The sequence below is a fragment of the Gobius niger genome (genome assembly GCF_951799975.1).
Source record: "Gobius niger genome assembly, chromosome: 8".
In the NCBI taxonomy this organism is placed as follows: Eukaryota; Metazoa; Chordata; class Actinopteri; order Gobiiformes; family Gobiidae; genus Gobius; species Gobius niger.
The window spans coordinates 3,543,779-3,562,079 of NC_136859.1; the positions used below are offsets into that span (position 1 = coordinate 3,543,779).

General features: G+C 41.8%; 1 protein-coding gene across 1 annotated transcript; it reads right to left on the minus strand.

Annotated features, from left to right (window-relative positions):
• Positions 1 to 1,199: 1,199 nt before the first annotated feature.
• Positions 1,200 to 14,599, minus strand: xkr4 (XK related 4). Its single transcript, XM_079562078.1, has 4 exons — positions 13,470 to 14,599; positions 8,878 to 9,077; positions 7,043 to 7,397; positions 1,200 to 1,855 (listed from the first exon to the last, which is right to left on the minus strand). Exons 1-4 carry the CDS (start codon positions 14,141 to 14,143, stop codon positions 1,246 to 1,248), a joined length of 1,839 nt encoding a protein of 612 aa, XP_079418204.1. The 5' UTR covers positions 14,144 to 14,599; the 3' UTR covers positions 1,200 to 1,245.
• Positions 14,600 to 18,301: the final 3,702 nt, after the last annotated feature.

Sequence of the window (18,301 nt, forward strand, 5' to 3'; positions counted from 1 at the left end):
TCTAAACGGATATTCTTCCTCGCTTTTTTCACATTATTTTTCTTCACATTTGTTTTATTGCGTTTTCGTCACATTTTTTGTCACTTTTTTGCTGCACTTTCAATGCCTTTATTGGTCACTGGAGAAACTGTGCTCGGTTCAGACGGGAGTTAAGAGGTTGTCTTCAGTTCAGCTTTACCCAAATCTAAAAGCTTGCAGCCTATAGGCCAGTGTAACACCACATTTGAAAGCCAAGACCTACAAAACTCAATAAAACAGATCTTTTTCCTTGCGTTTTTGCGTAATTTGTAGTTACTCTTTTGACTTTTGTTTTCATTGTTTTTGTTGAGACTTTTCTGTTGCTTTTTTGTGGCGTTTTTCTCACTTTTTCGTCACTTTTTAGTCACATTTTTGTCACATTTTTGTCATTTTCGTCGCATTTTTGTCACAATTTTTGTCACTTTTTTGTTACTTTTTCGTCAGATTTTTGTAAAAGTTGTGTTACTTTTTTGTCACAATTTTGTCACATTTTTGTTACTTTTTTATCACTTTTTTGTTACAATTTTGTCACTTTTTTGTTACTTTTTCGTCCGATTTTTGTTGTATTTTCGTCACTATTTTGTCACTTTTTTATCACTTTTTTATCACTTTTTTGTCACAATTTTGTCAATTTTTTGTTACTTTTTCGTCCGATTTTTGTTGTATTTTCGTCACTTTTTTGTCACTTTTTTGTTACTTTTTTGTCACTTTTTTGTCATAATTTTGTCACAATTTTGTCACTTTTTTGTCACGTTTTTGTCAAATTTTTGGTCATTTTTTTGTCACAATTTTGTCACATTTCCGTCACTTTTTAGATACAATTTTGTCGCTTTTTTGCTACTTTTTCGTCAGATTTTTTTTCACATTTTTGTCACAATTTTGTCACTTTTTTGTCACTTTTTCGTCAATTTTTTGTCATTTTGCATTTTCTTCCTCTTTTTCGTCCCATTGTCGCTATTTTTTATAAGAAGTTTTTAGATTTGGGTGAAGCCACACTGGACAGAATGTGCTCTGTTCAGGTGGGGGTTTAGAGCCTAACTGCCCTCCCCACATCTGTAACTGAGTAACTGAGTAAATCTTGCCAAACCTCGGCTCAAACCAGACCATGTAATTCCCCGTCACTTCGCTCATGCCGGTCATATCTTCAGTAGTTATTGCAGTCGCGGGCGTCGCAGGCGTCGCGGGCGTCCCGATGCGTCCCGGTGCGTCCCGTCCCGGTGCGTCTGACTATAGCGTGGTTTCGTACTCCAGCCGCTCCTGCACCAGCGCGTCGTCCTTGTACTGCAGCCGCGGCGCCGTCAGCGAACAGTCCACGGCGAGGATGGCCTTCCTGATGCTCCGGTCCAGCACGTGCCGCTCCCACGCCGGGTACCTGTTCCGGCACAGGTCGATCTTTATCACCGTCTCCTCCAGGCGGGGCGGGCGCGACGACGGCGTGGAGGGCACCGTGGGTCGCACCTGGAACACCGGCGCGCACCCGTCCCGCTCCGTGAACTTCTCCCTCTCCAGAGTGGACGAGGCGCCGCCGCGGTTGGAGCGCAGGGAGTTGGTGTTGGTGGTGGCGCCGCCGTCCGAGGGCAGCGTGGAGAACTGCGCCGTGGGGTCCAGGTCCAGCCCCTGCCCGCTGGGGGAGCGGCTGAAGCGCGGCCCGTTGGGGTGGAAGAAGGCGTAGTACATGAGCATGAAGACCACGCCGGTGAAGAAGGAGCTGAAGATGACGCAGAGGGCGGGGACGGCGAAGGCGTCGGTCGCGTAGGGCGCGCGGTACAGGTACCACAGGGTACTGAGCGCCGTGTTCTCCACCAGGATCACCAGGTAATAGATGAACAGACGACACCTGAGGGAGAGACGGATAAACTCAGCCACTCTGTGCACCGCGTTCCAAATGATTATGCAAATTGTATTTCAGTGTCATAAAGGTAAAAAAAATATGTTTTTAATGAAACTCATGGATGGTTTTGTGTCTCGGGCTCTATGAATCACTGACATTAATCTCAGACGCCTGGGATGATTAGTTTTCAGGTTAAGCCCAGTTAAGGGAAAAACTACTGAAAACGGTCGTTCCACATTATTAAGCAGATCATAATTTTCAAGCAACATGGGAAAGAAAAAGGATCTCTGCTGATGAAAAGCGTGAAATAGTTGAATGCCTTGGTCTTGGAATGAAAACCTTCAATATTTCATGAAAGATTGAGCCTAATCATCGTACTGATAAGAGATTTGTGGCTGATTCAGAGACAAATAAAGGCACGATGAGGACAGTTTCTGCCAGACAAATACATCAGATGAATAGAACAGATGCTACAAAGCAGCAAACCGGTATTTGAAGCTGCTGGTGCCTCTGGAGTCTCCTGAACATCAAGGTGTAGGACACTCCAGTGGGCTCCTATGTTAAAATATAACTTCACCTGTAAAGATGTTTTCGATCGAAATAGCTTTTGATTTCAGTAAATATGACCTCCTAATGCTGCAAATTCAATAAATGACCATTTTCAGTTAATTACAAGCTATAAAATGTATTGAAACAATGAATTGCATAATAATCTGTAACAGTAGATTATATACTGTATTTATTTTTGAAAAAAAAAAGACTTGAAAATGATGCTGACTGTTATTTGAGTTGGCAATTTAGAAAATCTTACAAAAATGTCATTTGCATAATAATTGTAAACGCGGTGTAGTTGTGGGCGGTCCTAGTATTATTATTGTTATTATTGTTATTATTATTTTTATTTTGAGTATAACCATTTTCAGAATGATCCAGGCCTTTCCCACGTGGGGCCACTCATCCTAATTGTGTTCCAGTGTAAATGTTTCGCTCTGAAGTGATGACGGGCGGAGCTGGATCTGGCTCTACATTTGGTTTGTTCAGTAAATCAGCCTAAATGTCAGAGCGTCTTGTTTGTCCAAACTGTGGGTAAAATGGACAAACGGCTGAAGGCTCTAATGTGAGTCAGACTCTGGTCGCTCAAGCAGCAAATCACCCACTGAGATCTGAAACGGGAAGATCATTTATGATATTAAGCCTTCAAAAGCTTCAGCACATTCGTGGCCAGGCCTCAGAAGAAAGAGCAGCTGATAACACTTAACACTGGTGATACTTCTGATGACGGCCTGCAGATGGCGCTGAAACATGTAAAGATAAAGGCTGCATCTGAAACCATCAAATTATAGCCTCTAAGCTCTAACACTAGCAACTAATCCTGAACCTTTCATGGGGTCGACTGTTAGATCTCTATGCAGTTAGTGAACTAGAGCTTCAGAGCTATTTGCCCAATCCGACCGTCCTTACCCAGGGGAAGGGGAAGGGACATCACCAACAGCTGCTGTTCCTCTTTAAAGTTATTGGTGGAGTGAGGCCAAACTAAACCGCATGTCGCCCCCTACTGCACAGTGTCCAACAACAACATAGTGTCCAAACAAAGACATTTAAAGAAGCTATATCTGATTTCTTTTCTAGTTATGGAATGAAATTTGGTTTGTCTTCATTAAGTATATTGCATTTGTATCAATTTCATGAATTTGGAGGGTAGTTTGCTAGCATTCTTGTGAAAGTGCCCCTGAAAAGTGCCCCTGCAATTAGTGAAATGTGCCTATAAACATGTCCCTGTTAAGAATTGGGATGCTACAAATATGATAGGAAGGTTAGGGATGAGTTTGTACCCTCACCAATATTTCAATTTATTGGCTTCCTCTTTCATTGTTTGAAATGAAAAAATCAGGTATAGGGCCTTTAAGGAGAAAAAATCCAAATGAGCCATACATTTCCCTTTAGTGTTATTTTATCTCAACAGCTGTTTCATAAAGCTACAGTTGCAAATTAGCAATGTGGCTAAGTTTCTACTAAATGAAAACAAAAGCACAAACTGTCAGTAAACTGACACACTGACTGTGACTGAGCTGTGGGGACGACAACATGTATTTTGTCACTTTTATAAAGTTTGGCTTGTGCAGAATCTTATTTTTTAATTATTATTATTTTATGAAATGTGCCCCTGTCAATCAACAGTGGTGGCGCATGAATCACTCGAGGGTGGGCCCGAGGGGGGTGGGGAGATTATGGGATGGCACATAGCTCCTAGTCACCGGTTAGTTAGCACCAGAGGTCCCTATGCTAAAGCGGCTATAATAGTTAGCATTGAGGCTTCTTTTCCTAACTCCTTCCTAATGGTGCGTTCCAGGCAACTGGTAACTGGTAAATTTACCACTTCCCACTTGGAAAAATGCCTTGGAGCCGCTCGAACTGGTAATCGGCTTGTTGCACAATGTGGCTACGCTAGTTCCTCTGAGCTGAAGCTGTGGGCGCTAGTACTTCCTGTTCGTATTCATTTCCATTAAGATTAGCTCAGACCAGTGAGTTCCTGGTAGAGATATTTCCATAGAGGAGACGTTTATGTTTGTGAGGATCAGTGAGTTTGTCTTGAAGCTAAAGGCTAATTTAACCTCTTAACTCCCGCCTGAACCGAGAGGATCTTTTTTTCCTCACGTCATCAGATTTTTTTTTCCATCATTTTCATCCATTTTTTGCAATTTTTTGTCACATTTTTGCAATTTTTTTTTGTCATCTTTTTGTCACATTTTTGTAATTTTTTTTGTCACATTTTTGTAATTTTTTTTGTCACATTTTTGTCATTTTTTGGTCATTTTTTTGTCAAATTTTTGTCATTTTTTTGTCAAATTTTTGTCATTTTTCGTCAATTTTTTGTCAATTTCTTGTGACATTTTTGCCACATTTCCATCATTGTTTTCGTCGAGAAAATGTGCTCGGTTCAGGTGGGAGTTAAGGGGTTAATGCATTACACAACTTGAAATAGTGCCTTTATATATATATTCTTTTATAGCATGTTAGCCTTTAGCTTCAAAACAAACTATCAATCCTTCATGATCACAGGTGTCTCTGTGAACTCGTTACATCATGATTTGAACACAACACGCTAGTTCCTCTGAGCTGAAGCTGTGGGCGCTAGTACTTCCTGTTCGTATTCATTTCCATTAAGATTAGCTCAGACCAGTGAGTTCCTGGTAGAGATATTTCCATAGAGGAGACGTTTATGTTTGTGAGGATCAGGGAGTTTGTCTTGAAGCTAAAGGCTAATTTAAACTCTTAACTCCCGCCTGAGCCGAGAGGATCTTTTTTCCTCACGTCATCAGATTTTTTTCTCCATCATTTTCGTCCCTTTTTTGCCATTTTTTGGTCATTTTTTTGTCACATTTTTGCATTTTTTTTTTGTCACATTTTTGTCATTTTTTTTGTCACATTTTTGCAATTTTTTTGGGTCACATTTTTGTCATTTTTTTGTCACATTTTTGTCACATTTTTGTCACATTTTTGCAATTTTTTTTCGTCATCTTTTTGTCACATTTTTGTCATTTTTTATGTCACATTTTTGTCACATTTTTGTCATTTTTTTTGTCACATTTTTGTCACATTTTTGTCATTTTTTTTGTCACATTTTTGTCATTTTTTTGTCACATTTTTGTCACATTTTTGTCATTTTTTTGTCACATTTTTGCCACATTTCCATCATTGTTTTCGTCGAGAAAATGTGCTCGGTTCAGGTGGGAGTTAAGCGGTTAATGCATTACACAACTTGAAATAGTGCCTTTATATATATATTCTTTTATAGCATGTTAGCCTTTAGCTTCAAAACAAACTATCAATCCTTTATGATCACAGGCGTCTCCTCTGAACTCATTACATCATGATTTGAACACAATAAATGATCTACCGGGAACTCACCGCCCACAACATAATCTTTAGAAAATATGATTTTTATTCCAGGAAAAGAATAAAGACAGGAAGTCCAGGCGCTCACACCTTCAGGTCAGAGGAACTAGCATAGCCACACCGTGCAACAAGCCAATTACAACTTGTAAACTCGGAAACCTCAAGACTGCTACGAGTTCGCATACGAGGTGAAGACAGTAGCGGCCCCCAGTGGAGCAGCGCTGCTAATGTTAAAACTGGAACAAAACCACTACATCAGTGACGTGAACGTTACTTTTGGTCACAGCTTTCAACATAGCTTTATGTCGCATGTGTGTAATTAGATCTGGTTTGAAGAAACGTTCATATAACGTTAGCATCGTATGAGCTAACTGTTGTAGCATTAGCAGTTTTGTTTACATGCGACTTCAATCACCTGGAACACACTGAAGTCGTAACTGGTAACTTTCAAGTGGGAAAAATACCAGTTACCAGTTGCCTGGAATGCACCATAACTGACAGCCCAATTCGGAAGCTTCTTATCATGGCGGACGCTGACGCACATCCGGTTTAGCGTAAGGACTCTTACCAATCTGCTCATTTCGAATTTACACATCTCTAATCCTAAATGAACCTTGAAGGTTTTACCAGTAAACTATTTTCCCCCTGATATCCTACTGCTAATGCTCGTTTAAAGGTTCTCAGCCCGATGTGGCACTGGGTCCAAACACTATCAGAGTTTCACATTATGTAGCACATCTTTGGGTGTTTAGCTTGTTGTTCCATTAACCCCTTAACTCCCACCTGAACCGAGCACATTTTCTCCAGTTTGGCTTTACCCCAATCCAAAAGCTTCTGGAAAAAAGCTGTGAAAATAGCAACAAAACTGAGACGAAAACAATGATGGAAATGTGAGAAAAAAGTGAGAAAACTTGACAAAGAAGTGACAAGAAATTTACGAAAAAATGACAAAAATGTGACAAAAAATTGACAAGAAATTTACGAAAAAATGACAAAAATGTGACAAAAATTGGATAAAAAATTGACAAACAAAGACAAAAATGTGACAAATATGTGATAAAAATTGACGAAAAAATGACAAAAATTTGAGAAAATTTTGACAAAAAAATGAAAAAAAAATGACAAAAAAATGACAAAAAAAAACAAAAACAAAAAATGATGGGAAAAAAAAATCTGATGACGTGAGGAAAAAGATCCTCTCGGTTCAGGCGAGAGTTAAGAGGTTAAAACCACACTGTGTAACATTTCCCCCTCCGTCAGAATAAAACACGCGTTCACCGAGCGGCTCCTCCTCACCGTGTGCGCCCCTCCTTCACGTTGAACCAGGAGAAGATGTAGATGATGCCCACCACCATGTCGAACACGATCTCCTCCCACTTGCTGATGCAGTAGTCCGTCTCGCAGTGGACGATCCAGAAGGTCATGATGCACCAGTGCACCACGATGAAGAGGCCGAAGTACAGCTGGAACACGGAGGCGAAGAGCGCGAAGGTGACCACGCGCGCCGCCATGGTGAAGAAGTGCCAACAGAACTGGATGCACACGCCCAGGTAGCTCATGGGCCGCTTGTCGTCCCGGGACTCGCGCAGCGCCTTCTGGTACGAGGCCAGGGCCCAGGCCAGGGACACGAGCGAGGCGGCCGCGGTCATGCCTGACACGGACAACGGGAAGAACAAGAACGTGAGGAGACAGACAAGTGTCAATATACAAAAACAACGAAAAAGTGACAGAAAGCAATGACGACAACATGAGGAAAAAGATCCATTTAGATGAGTTTTGTAGGTCTTAGCTTTCAAATTAAGCGCTACACTGGGCTGTAGGCTTATGGACCTTATGGATCTGGGTCAAGCTTGAACTGAAGGCGAGGGTTAAGAGGTTAAAGATTGAACATTTGTCATCGAGAACCAGAAAACAGAACAATAATGTGCGGAAGATCTGCAAATTTACAACATCAGGTTAATCTCCAATGTCAAGAAATGTGTGAAAAATGGGGATTTTTTTATTTTTAATGGCAAAAATTAAGGGAAAAGTGTGCAAAAAATGTGAGCAAAAATGAGGGGGAAAAATTGGGAAAACGAGAAAAAAGTTGGAATGAAAATCTATGTTTTTGGGAGAAATGGGGCAAACATTGGGCAATTTAAAAAAAATAATAATAATGGGGGAAAAATGGAGGGGAAAAAAATAATTTATTTGAGCTGAAACAAGTCACTTCCTTTAATTCTGTCCCTGGACTGATATTAAAAAATCCCTTTGGAAAAACCTTAAAAATATTTTTATATTTTTGGTGAGTTTGAAGTCTGTCGGCGTGACTAAAGTGAACATAAGGTCGCACCAATGAAAATGAAAAACCTCCCGCCTTAGCCGAGCACATTTTCTCCAAGTTCAGCTTTAACCAAATCTAAAAGCTTCTCGACAAGACAGTTCAGCTCATTTGAAAGCTAAGCATTTTTGTCATGCTTTGTTGCTTTTTCATCCTTTTTTATGTCTCATTTTGACGCTTATTTTCAAGAAGCTTTTCGAAGACGCCAAACTGGAGAAAATTTGCTTGTTCGGGTGGGAAATAAGAGGTTAAATTACTGTAGTGTCAGTGGCAAATTGATTAATTTCAAGAAGATTTGACCTCTTTCCAGTTCAGTTTTTATTTTGCTGCCGTTTCCATATGAGAAAGAAAACTTGCATTTGATTTTTCTTATAATTGTGTTGGTAATCTACAGAAAAATTCACTATTCACTCAGAGCGTCTCCCCTTGAAAACAAATATGAGACGAGAACAAGGCTTTCCGCTCTAACACTAAAGAATCTTTCTTTTATTCCACAAACTCCAAACCCCTGGAGCCGTCACAGTGAGCTCTGTCCATGATGTGACAAACCCCACTGTCGTAGTGAATGTAGAATAATAAGATACTTCTGTGATGACCTCGGTCTGTTTATAACCCGCCTCCCGCCTCTCGCCTCTCGCCTCCCGCCTCTCGCCTCCCGCCTCTCACCTCCCGCCTCCCGCCTCTCGCCTCCCGCCTCCCGCCTCTCGCCTCCCGCCTCTCGCCTCTCGCCTCTCGCCTCCCGCCTCTCGCCTCCCGCCTCCCGCCTCCCGCCTCCCGCCTCTCGCCTCTCGCCTCCCGCCTCCCGCCTCACCTTGCACCGCCTGCAGCTTGTGCGTCTGGATGATGATGCAGAGCTGGAGCACCAGCTGAGGCGCGCTCTCCAGGAACGTGGCGAGGAGGTGCAGCATGCTCACGTCCGCAAACTCGTACACCATCCGCCAGTGATACCTCCACTGGTCTCCGTCTGCCGTCTGCCGGCTGCGCAGGCCCAGGTAGATGGAGTGGAAGTATCTAAAGAGAGGAGAAGTTAGACTCACAAGGGCAGAAATATAAATCTGATATTAAAATAATGATGTTTTACTGTTGAACATCTGGCACTAAAACCTCAAAACCAGAAAGACTTAACCTCTTAACTCCCGGTGGAGAGGATCTTTTTCCTCACGTCATCAGATTTTTTTTTTCCATCATTTTTTTGTTGGGTAATCAACTCATTTTTGTAACTTTTTTGTCATTTTTTTGTCCATTTTTTATCACATTTTTGTCATTTTTTTGTCATTTTTTGTCAAATGTTTGTAATTTTTTCGTCAATTTTTATATCACATTTTTGTCATTTTTTTGTCATTTTTTTAATCAATTTTTTGTCATTTTTTTGTCACATTTTGTCATTTTTGGGTCTTTTTTATCACATTTTTGTCACATTTTGTCACATTTTTGTCATTTTTTCGTAATTTTTTAAATCACATTTTTGTCACATTTTTGTCATTTTTTTCATCACATTTTTGTCATATTTTGTCATTTTTTTGTCTTTTTTAATCACATTTTGTCACATTTTTGTCATTTTTTCGTAATTTTTTTAATCACATTTTTGTCATTTTTTGTCACATTTTTGTCATTTTTTGGTCACATTTTTGTCACATTTTTGTCATTTTTTTGTCACATTTATGTAAATTTTTCGTCACTTTTTTGTCACATTTCCATCATTGTTTTCGTCTCAGTTTTGTTGCTATTTTCTCACCTTTTTTCTAGAAGCTTTTGGATTGGGGTAAAGCCAAACTGGAGAAAATGTGCTCGGTTCAGGTGGGAGTTAAGGGGTTAAAGCTGGGGTACCTGACTTTTTGTTGTTGAGTACATTTATTTTTGCCACAGAATACCTTGTTGCATCGTCTTCACCTAAAGTTTTATTGAGCCGTGAATTTGTAAGCTACAGACAGGAAGTGACATAGAGGTACAGCTCCATCGCTGTTTTTGCTGCCTTCATGTGGTCTCTCAAAGGCAAAACTTGCGAAACTGGTTTGCTTATTTTATAAAATATCATTTGAATGATCTTTTCACTAGAATTAAAGGAACCGGCCACTGTTCTTCCATCCTGTGATATGTTCTTACCTGAGCTTAGATGGGTTAATGCTTAACGTGGAAGAGCTTGGTCCCTTCTAACTTCAACCTATAGGAGCTATAGGAATATACTGGGAGAGGCCAAATGCTAACAACACCTTTGGTCTTTTTGCGTAACTGAGAGCGCACACACAAAGACCAGACAGGTAAGTATTAACTCATCTAAGCTCAGGTAAGAACACATCTCAGTATGGAAAAACGGTGGCCTGTTCCTTTAATATCAGGCATTTCTCTCACAGTTACGTCACTGCGAGGACGACGACAGTTCACACTAAAGTCAAGAAAGCAGAGACGAACTTGAACGCTCACACGAGACACTGAATCAACAAATCAGCTGTTTTCCGTTGGCAGGTGTGAAACAGAGCTGGGCGATTCTTCCTCCAAAAAATATCTTTAAAACAGAACTAAGTAGCTTGTTTACCTTAATAAATCCATTCCTAGTCCCTGTGGGGGTAATACAAGTGTTAATGGGGTGAGTGGAGGGTCTTTCATCTCCCCCTGGTGTCTCCCGCCAGAAAACCACGACTGCAACTTTACTGCCTGTTACGGCCCCAGGCCTCCAGGTTCCCTCTTTTTTTGTATATTTTTGTTAGTGTAGCGGCAGCCTAAACCTGTTTTTTCCCCCATGTAAATGTGCTGCTGTGGTCCTGGGCTGCGGTTGGTGGAGTGCATTGGGGTCCTGGGCTGCGGTTGGTGGAGTGCATTGGGGTCCTGGGCTGCGGTTGGTGGAGAGCATTGGGGTCCTGGCTGCTGGTTGGGTCTCTGGCTTTGCTGCCGCCTGATTGGGGGAGCAGCTCAACACCTGGGGGGAGCTCGTTAAAGCCACTCCTATAAAAGGGACTCCACCGTAGCTCATTCGGGGCTGCTGGTCGTTGTGGCCAGTACGCCATTTTGTCTGTGTTCCGTCGTGTCGGTCATGACTTCCTGTATTTTCTAGGAACTCTCGGTTTTAGTTACGTTAGATTGTGTCTCATTTTGTTTGTCACTGGTTTTGTTATAAGGCCTTTGGTGACTAGTTTTGGAGTCGCTCGTTAGCTTTTGTCAAATTGCTTTTGTTTTTTCATTTTAGTACCTTGTGTTTGGTTAACCTTCTGTACATATTGTAAATATACACCTTTTGTTAAGATTACCTTTTACATTACCTTTTATTAAATTACTACTTTTATTTATCCATTTTACATCTTGTTTTTTGTTACTTCCTTTACTAGCAGAGCCGGGTCGTAACACTGCCACTGGGTCAAAGTCACCAATACACACTAATGGAATCACAAAGAAGAAGCTAACAGGCTAACGGGCAAAGCTAACTGTGGGCTAGCGCCACTTGAACAGTATTTACAGCCAAGTTTGAGTGAAAAAAAATGATCTCCATTGTGTAATTGTTTGAACAATATCCCTCTGTCCCTTTGTTTTTTCTGTCAGCGTAGGATTTACGGACAATTAATAAGATAATAATTAATACAGATCGCGACATGCTACGACGCCTGCAGTTGCGCTTATGGCCTCTAGGGGCATGAGTTACTTAGTGCTACTTTAAAGTAGCACTAAGTAACTGCTAAGTGACTGCTGACTCATCAACAAACCCACAAATAGAAACGATGATCACAAAAGGTTTTTAAACATCCGAATGATTAATATGAAAAAATTCTAATTAGCTGAAAATATGACTTGACTTTCCAACCCAACTTTTAATTCAAATAGTTTTTTTGCCCAGCTTCACTCATTCGTTTTCCATTTACTTTCCATGGTCGGCACGGCAACTGATTAACCACTTAACTCCCACCTGAACGGATCCCATTTTCTCCAGTTTGGCTTTACCCTAATCGAAAAGCTTATTGGGAAAAAACACAAAAATAGCCACAAAAAATGAGAAGAAAACAAGGATGTAAACGCAACAAAAAGTGACAAAAATTCAACAAAAATGTGACAAAAATTAAACTAAGATGTGACAAATATGTGACAAAAACTCAACAAAAAAATGACAAAAATTAAACAAAAATATGACCAAAAAATGACCAAAAATTCAACAAAAATGTGACAAAAACTCAACAAAAAAATGACCAAAAATTCAACAAAAATATGAAAAAAATGTGACAAAAATTCAACAAAAATGTGACAAAAAATGACCAAAAATTCAATTAAAAAGTGACTAAAACTTCAACAAAAACTCAACAAAAACTGACCAAAACTTCAACAAAAATGTGACAAAAATGTGACAAAAATTCAACAAAAATGTGACAAAAACTCAACAAAAAAGTGACAAAAAAATTCAACAAAAATGTCAAAAAAAAAAGAAAAAAAAAAAGAACCCATACAAAAGGTGACACAACACAGCAACAATGCGAGTAAAAAGATCAGTTTTGTGGGTCTTAGCTTTCAAATGAGGTGTTACACAGGCCTATGTAATGGCCAAAGAGGACAGAATGCATTTGGTTCAGGCGGGTGGTAAGAGGTTAAAATTGTTTGCCTTCATCTATGTCACAAAAATGGTCAAACTAAAGAAAGCTGGGTGAAATATTCAGCCAAATCTCATAATTATGTTTAAATACAGAAGAAAGGCAGCTGGAAAATGGAAATGTGGCTTTTTTTTATGATATGCTGATTTATTTTGGTTTGGACGCTTCTGCTTTAGGGGTTTCCTCTGCAAATCCTTTCATTATCATAAACACTCTTCTAAAAAACGTCTCTTCACACTCAGCTCAGCCTCTCGGATCTGCAGTCATTTGTTTTACTGGAGTGAACCCAGAGCAGCACAAGGACCCGGCTCTGTTCGGATTGTACTGCAGTAATAGCAGTCGTGATGTAGTACCTGAGACCAAAGCAACTCCAGTGCACAGTGTAACTTTTAGGAATAATATTTATCCTGTGAATCCTAGCTTCACCTCAGCCCTGGACACATCTGACTTTACAAACAGCAGAACGAGCTGTATGTTCATGAACCCTGTAGCCCCTCGTGTCAGGGCAGATTTGGGTTAAACTGGTCAAGTCCGGTCAGTCAGTGCTTGACAGAAGAGCCACAGAAAGTAAGTCCAGCCTCTGAATTAAAGCACTAAATCAATGTGGCGTTTCGGGCTCACTGTCTCTACATGTGCAGCAGTCACACAGTAAACATGAGTGAAGGGGTGACAGAGTCAGTGACAGTCAGACTTAAACCCAGTGAACGGAACAGAACGAAGCTGCGCCTAATCCCGGGTCGAAGGAGCGAAACTAAAGAGCTCAGAGCCACACTGGGTCCTCCACTCATTCACACGAGGCTGGAGAAGTGTAACACATGAATAAAGCAGCGGCTCGTACCTCCAGACCTGGCCCAGCTGCAGGATGTGGATGACGGACTGGCAGACCCACACGCAGCAGCGATAGGCGGGTCTCCTCTCCACAGAGCTGCCGGTGGTGCTGGCCGTGGTGGTGTTCTTGCTGGCGGTGGAGGCCTGTCTCTGCGGGGTGGAGGGCTGTGGGCCCCGGACATCTGCGTGAGAGGTGGAGCAGCTCAGCAGCTTGTTCCCGTCCAGCTGCGAGCACTCGGCGGCGCAGGGCGCGGGGCTCTCGGTGAAGTCATGGACGAACCAGCGGAAACTGAAGAGCTGCACAGAGAAGGATCCGAGCACCACGAAGAACAGCGTGAGGCCGAACCACCAGTAGTCCCTGCGGAGGTAATAGTCCACCGACAGCCACACGTCCGTGCCCACGTCCGCCACGTACACGGCCACGGCGGCCAGCACCCACAGCGCGTCCCACACCGAGTACCGCTGCTCGGAGCCCGGGCGCAGGCAGGCGGAGCGCGGGCCGCAGCAGCGCGAGTCCCCGTTCACAAAGTCCCCCTCCGTGGGCCCCAGCCCGGGCCCCTGGTCCCCCTGCATCCCCGCGTGCAGCCCCTGCACCGAGCCCGCGTGCTCCGAGTTGTGCAGCGGCGTGAAGGCCACGTCGCTCTTCTTCATCTTCAGCACTCCGTCGGATTTAGCCGCCATCATTAGCCACAGGAAGCTAACGCACCGCCCTAACCGGCCCGCTGCTGTCTCCTCCCGCTCCTCTCGGCCCTGCTCATATCACTGAGCCGAGCCTCCGCAGCGGACTGGCCCCTTCATGAGGCCGCACTCACCGAGGCTCCAGGCGCTGCTCAGGGGCCGGGGCTCAGGCTGCTCCACACGGGCATCAGAGGCACCGCCGCAGCCTCTTCCTCAATGACATCATCCACAGTCCCCACTCTCTCTCTCTCTCTCGCGCTCTCTCTCTCTCTCTGTGAGTGAGTGAGGGTCCTCTCTACGCTGTAGCTCCCGCTGGTATCGGTATCGGATCGGATCGGTTCAGAGCAGCTGAACAGCGGTTGTTTCAGCACCACGGACAGCGACGCGGCTCCTAATTCAGCGACTTTTCTTCAAACTAGCTTCAGTCCGCAGCCTTTTCTTCAGCCTCTATGTTGAGATACGAGAACACACACCGGCACATGTGTGTGATGGCCCGGAACAACATAAATATCCCTCCGCAAACCAGCCCTCCTGTGAAACATGACTCTCATTCATATTTATAAAGCGTGACTCCCATTTCATTCACACTCAGTCTATTCATACATCAGACCTGGAGCTGCCATTATTCAGGTAATGCACATAAACGGTCTCTGTGGAGTCGTAGGAAAGCTGCTGACCCGCACTTTACGTTCTACACAGATCCTTATAGATTAACCTCTTAACCCCCGCCTGAACCGAGAGAATCTTTTTCCTCACGTCATCAGATTTTTTTTTTTCCCATAATTTTTTTGTTGGGTATTCAGCTCATTTTAGTAATTTTTTGGTCATTTTTATCAAATTTTTTGTCAAATTTTGTCACATTTTTGTCCTTTTTTTGTCACATTTTGTCACATTTTGGTCATTTTTTTGTCATTTTTTGTTAAATTTTTGTAATTATTTTTGACATTTTTATCACATTTTTGTCCTTTTTTGTCACATTTTGTCACATTTTGTCACATTTTTTGTCATTTTTTTATCATATTTTTGTCATTTTTTTGTCACATTTTTTCTCACATTTTTCCCACATTTTTTGTCATTTTTGTCATTTTTTTGTCATGTTTTCGTCAATGTTTTTTGACATTTTTGTCCTTTTTTTGTCACATTTTTTGTCACATTTTTGTCATTTTTTTGTGACATATTTGCCACTTTTTCATCAATTTTTCGTTACTTTTTGTCAATGTTTTCTCACTTTTTTGTCACATTTTCATCATTGTTTTCGTCTCAGTTTTGTTGCTATTTTCACCGCTTTTTTCCAGAAGCTTTTGGACTGGGGTAAAGCCAAACTGGAGAAAATGTGCTCGGTTCAGGTGGGGGGTAAGGGTTTAATCTCTTCACTCCCGCCTGAACCGAGCGCATTTTCTCCAGTTCAGCTTCACCCAAAACTAAAAGCGAAACGAAAAAAAGTGACAAAAGAGCGAACGTGAGAAAAACATGACGAAAATGATATGCAATGAAAAAGCAGCTGCGACAACTCAACAAAACACAAGACACATAAAACAGATCAGAAGGTCGGGGGTTCGAATCCCGGCTCTAGTGCAGACTGTCGTTGTGTCCTTGGGCAAGACACTTCACCCAATGCCTATGTGTGGTCGCAGCCACGCTTCTGTCAGTCTGCCCCAGGGAGAAGAAAAGAGACTAAAGGAAACTCAAACTACATTAAACGTTTTTCATGAGACTAAAATGTCCAGATATTTTAGTCGACTAAAATAAGACTGACTAAAAATGAAAAGGAGCGACAAAAATCACCCAAACTTCCACTGACAGTGGAAAGAGCCTCATATGTAAATCCTTGGCCAAAGGAGCAGCTCCATGAAGCAGAGGATTAAATGTGATTATGATGAATATTATGAATGCAAAGTCGACTAAACTTACCTGAAATTTTAGTCGACTAAAACGACTAAAATTGAACATATTTTTCTACTAAATCTCGACTAAAATTGAATTACATTTTCGTCAAAAGACTAAGATTAAAACTAAATTAAAATATGTTTAAATGAACACTGCTCATCGGCATGGAGTGAATAATGATAATAATAATAATGATAATAATAATAATAATAATGCATTGGTTTAACCTCTTAACTCTCGCCTGAACTGAGAGCATTTTCTCCAGTTCAGCTTTACCCAAATCCTGTAGGCCAGTGTAACGCCTCATTTGAAAGCTAAGATCTACAAAACTCATCTAAATGGATCTTTTTCCTCACGTCATCAGATTTTTTTTCCATCATTTTCTGGGGGTATTCAACTCATTTTTTCCCCTTTTTTTCCACATTTTTCTCATATTTTTGGCACTTTTTCATAAATTTTTGTCATTTTTTTTTTAATTTTTTTGGTCATTTTTATCTTTTTTTGTCACTTTTTTGTCACATTTCCATCATTGTTTTCATCTCAGTTCTGTCGCTATTTTCACAGCTTTTTTCCAGAAGCTTTTGGATTGGGGTAAAGCCAAATTGGAGAAAATGTGCTTGGTTCAGGTGGGAGTTAAGTTAACTATATTAACTAAACTAAACTATATTAAGTTACTTAATAGAGCGCTTTTATGGACACTCAAAGACATTTACATTGCACTATTCATTCACTCCATACTCGGTGGTGGTAAACTACTATTGTAGCCACAGCTGCCCTGGGGTAGACTGAAGGAAGCGAGGCAACCAGTCTGCGCCATCGGCCCCTCCGACCACCACTCACTGGGCCTTTCCGAAACCGCTCCCTCCTCCCTTCCCCTACACCCTTCCACTCAGGCCTCAGTGAGGGACCTTCCACTCAGGCCTCAGTGAGGGACCTCCAGAGGTTCACTCAACAGAGAGATTCGAGCTGTGACTTTCAGACGCGCTCTCCCTCTCTCCCTCGCCCACCGTCCTCACAGCCCATAATGTGGCAAAAATCCCAAATTTGACTGATCATACTTTTAAATAAATAAAAGGTTTTCTTATGAGTTTATAAAGTCATTCAGATTCAAATATGTCGTATTTACATTATATAATTTAGCTTCTTCAAACTCACAAGTGAGAACTTTTCCTCTCCCAATAAAATCATATAAAGTCTCACAGTCACTTTCTTTTTCATTAATAAATGTCTACATGACGATAAAGTTGTTGAAATGAACACTTTGGTCCTAAATAAACGCGGAACTGAAGTTGTTTGGTGTGTTGCTCGTGGGACGGCTCTCGGTGTAACACACACCTGTAAAGTGTGGTGTCGATGCAGACTCGCTGAGAAGGAGCTTTTCTCCCCCTCACTGAGGGTCCATTTCAGACAGGACCTCACCTACCTCCCCTCACTCCCTCACTCCCTCACTCCCTCACTCCCTCACTCCCTCACTCCCTCACTCACTCACTCACTCACTCACTCACTCACTCACTCACTCACTCACTCACTCACTCACTCACTCCATTCGCGAGGCTTCCTGATGTTCCCAAACGGTCTCCCATCCAAGTCCTACCAGGCCCCTCCCTGCTGAGCTTCCAAGGTCTGACGGGATTGGGCAGAGCAAAGGGGGTGTTGGAGCTATTTTGTACTTTTGTTTATTTTAGGCTATAAGTTAAGTTATAGCCTAATTTATTTTCTTTTTTGCTAAAGTTAATTTGCTTATTTTACCGTACCTCTTAACCTGCGTTATGCCGAAGTCATGACGCAGCCTCAGTGGCCATTTGAGAAGTTGGAATTTTTGTTTTTGATTTAAGTTTATGGACAAATAGCCACTACAGGGGGTGTGGCCTCACAATGAACCCCCTCCCTTTCTGTGGGTGTGCCTTGCATCATATTATGTACAAACAAGATTCCCTCCCTCTGAATATTGATTTTTCTGACAATGTAAACCAGTGAAAGACGTCTCTAACCACTGAGCCACAGTTCAAACCACTCAAACGAACAGAACATTGTTGCAGAGCGTTTAATAAAAGTAAACAGAAAATCAATCTGTGCATCCATTCATTTCATCAGTAAATCTAAAGCAGACATGTCCTGCAAAACTGACTTTTTAGAACTTCATTCTTTTATCCAAAACACCTGGAGCAGAGTTTTGCTTTTTTCTCCCACAGTTTTGAATATATGTGAGTTTGTTCCTTCGCCATAGGTTAGTCTTGCCGCCGGCTTCCCTATTCATTTGTCAAACTAAATATGAAG

Coding starts and splice junctions, on each gene's coding strand:
- xkr4 (XM_079562078.1), bottom strand. CDS start 14,143: ATGATGGCGGCTAAATCCGACGGAGTGCTGAAGATGAAGAAGAGCGAC. Junction 9,078..13,469: donor CAGCTGGGCCAGGTCTGGAG/GTACGAGCCGCT, acceptor TCCTCTCTTTAG/ATACTTCCACTCCATCTACC. Junction 7,398..8,877: donor CAAGCTGCAGGCGGTGCAAG/GTGAGGCGGGAG, acceptor TGTCCGTGTCAG/GCATGACCGCGGCCGCCTCG.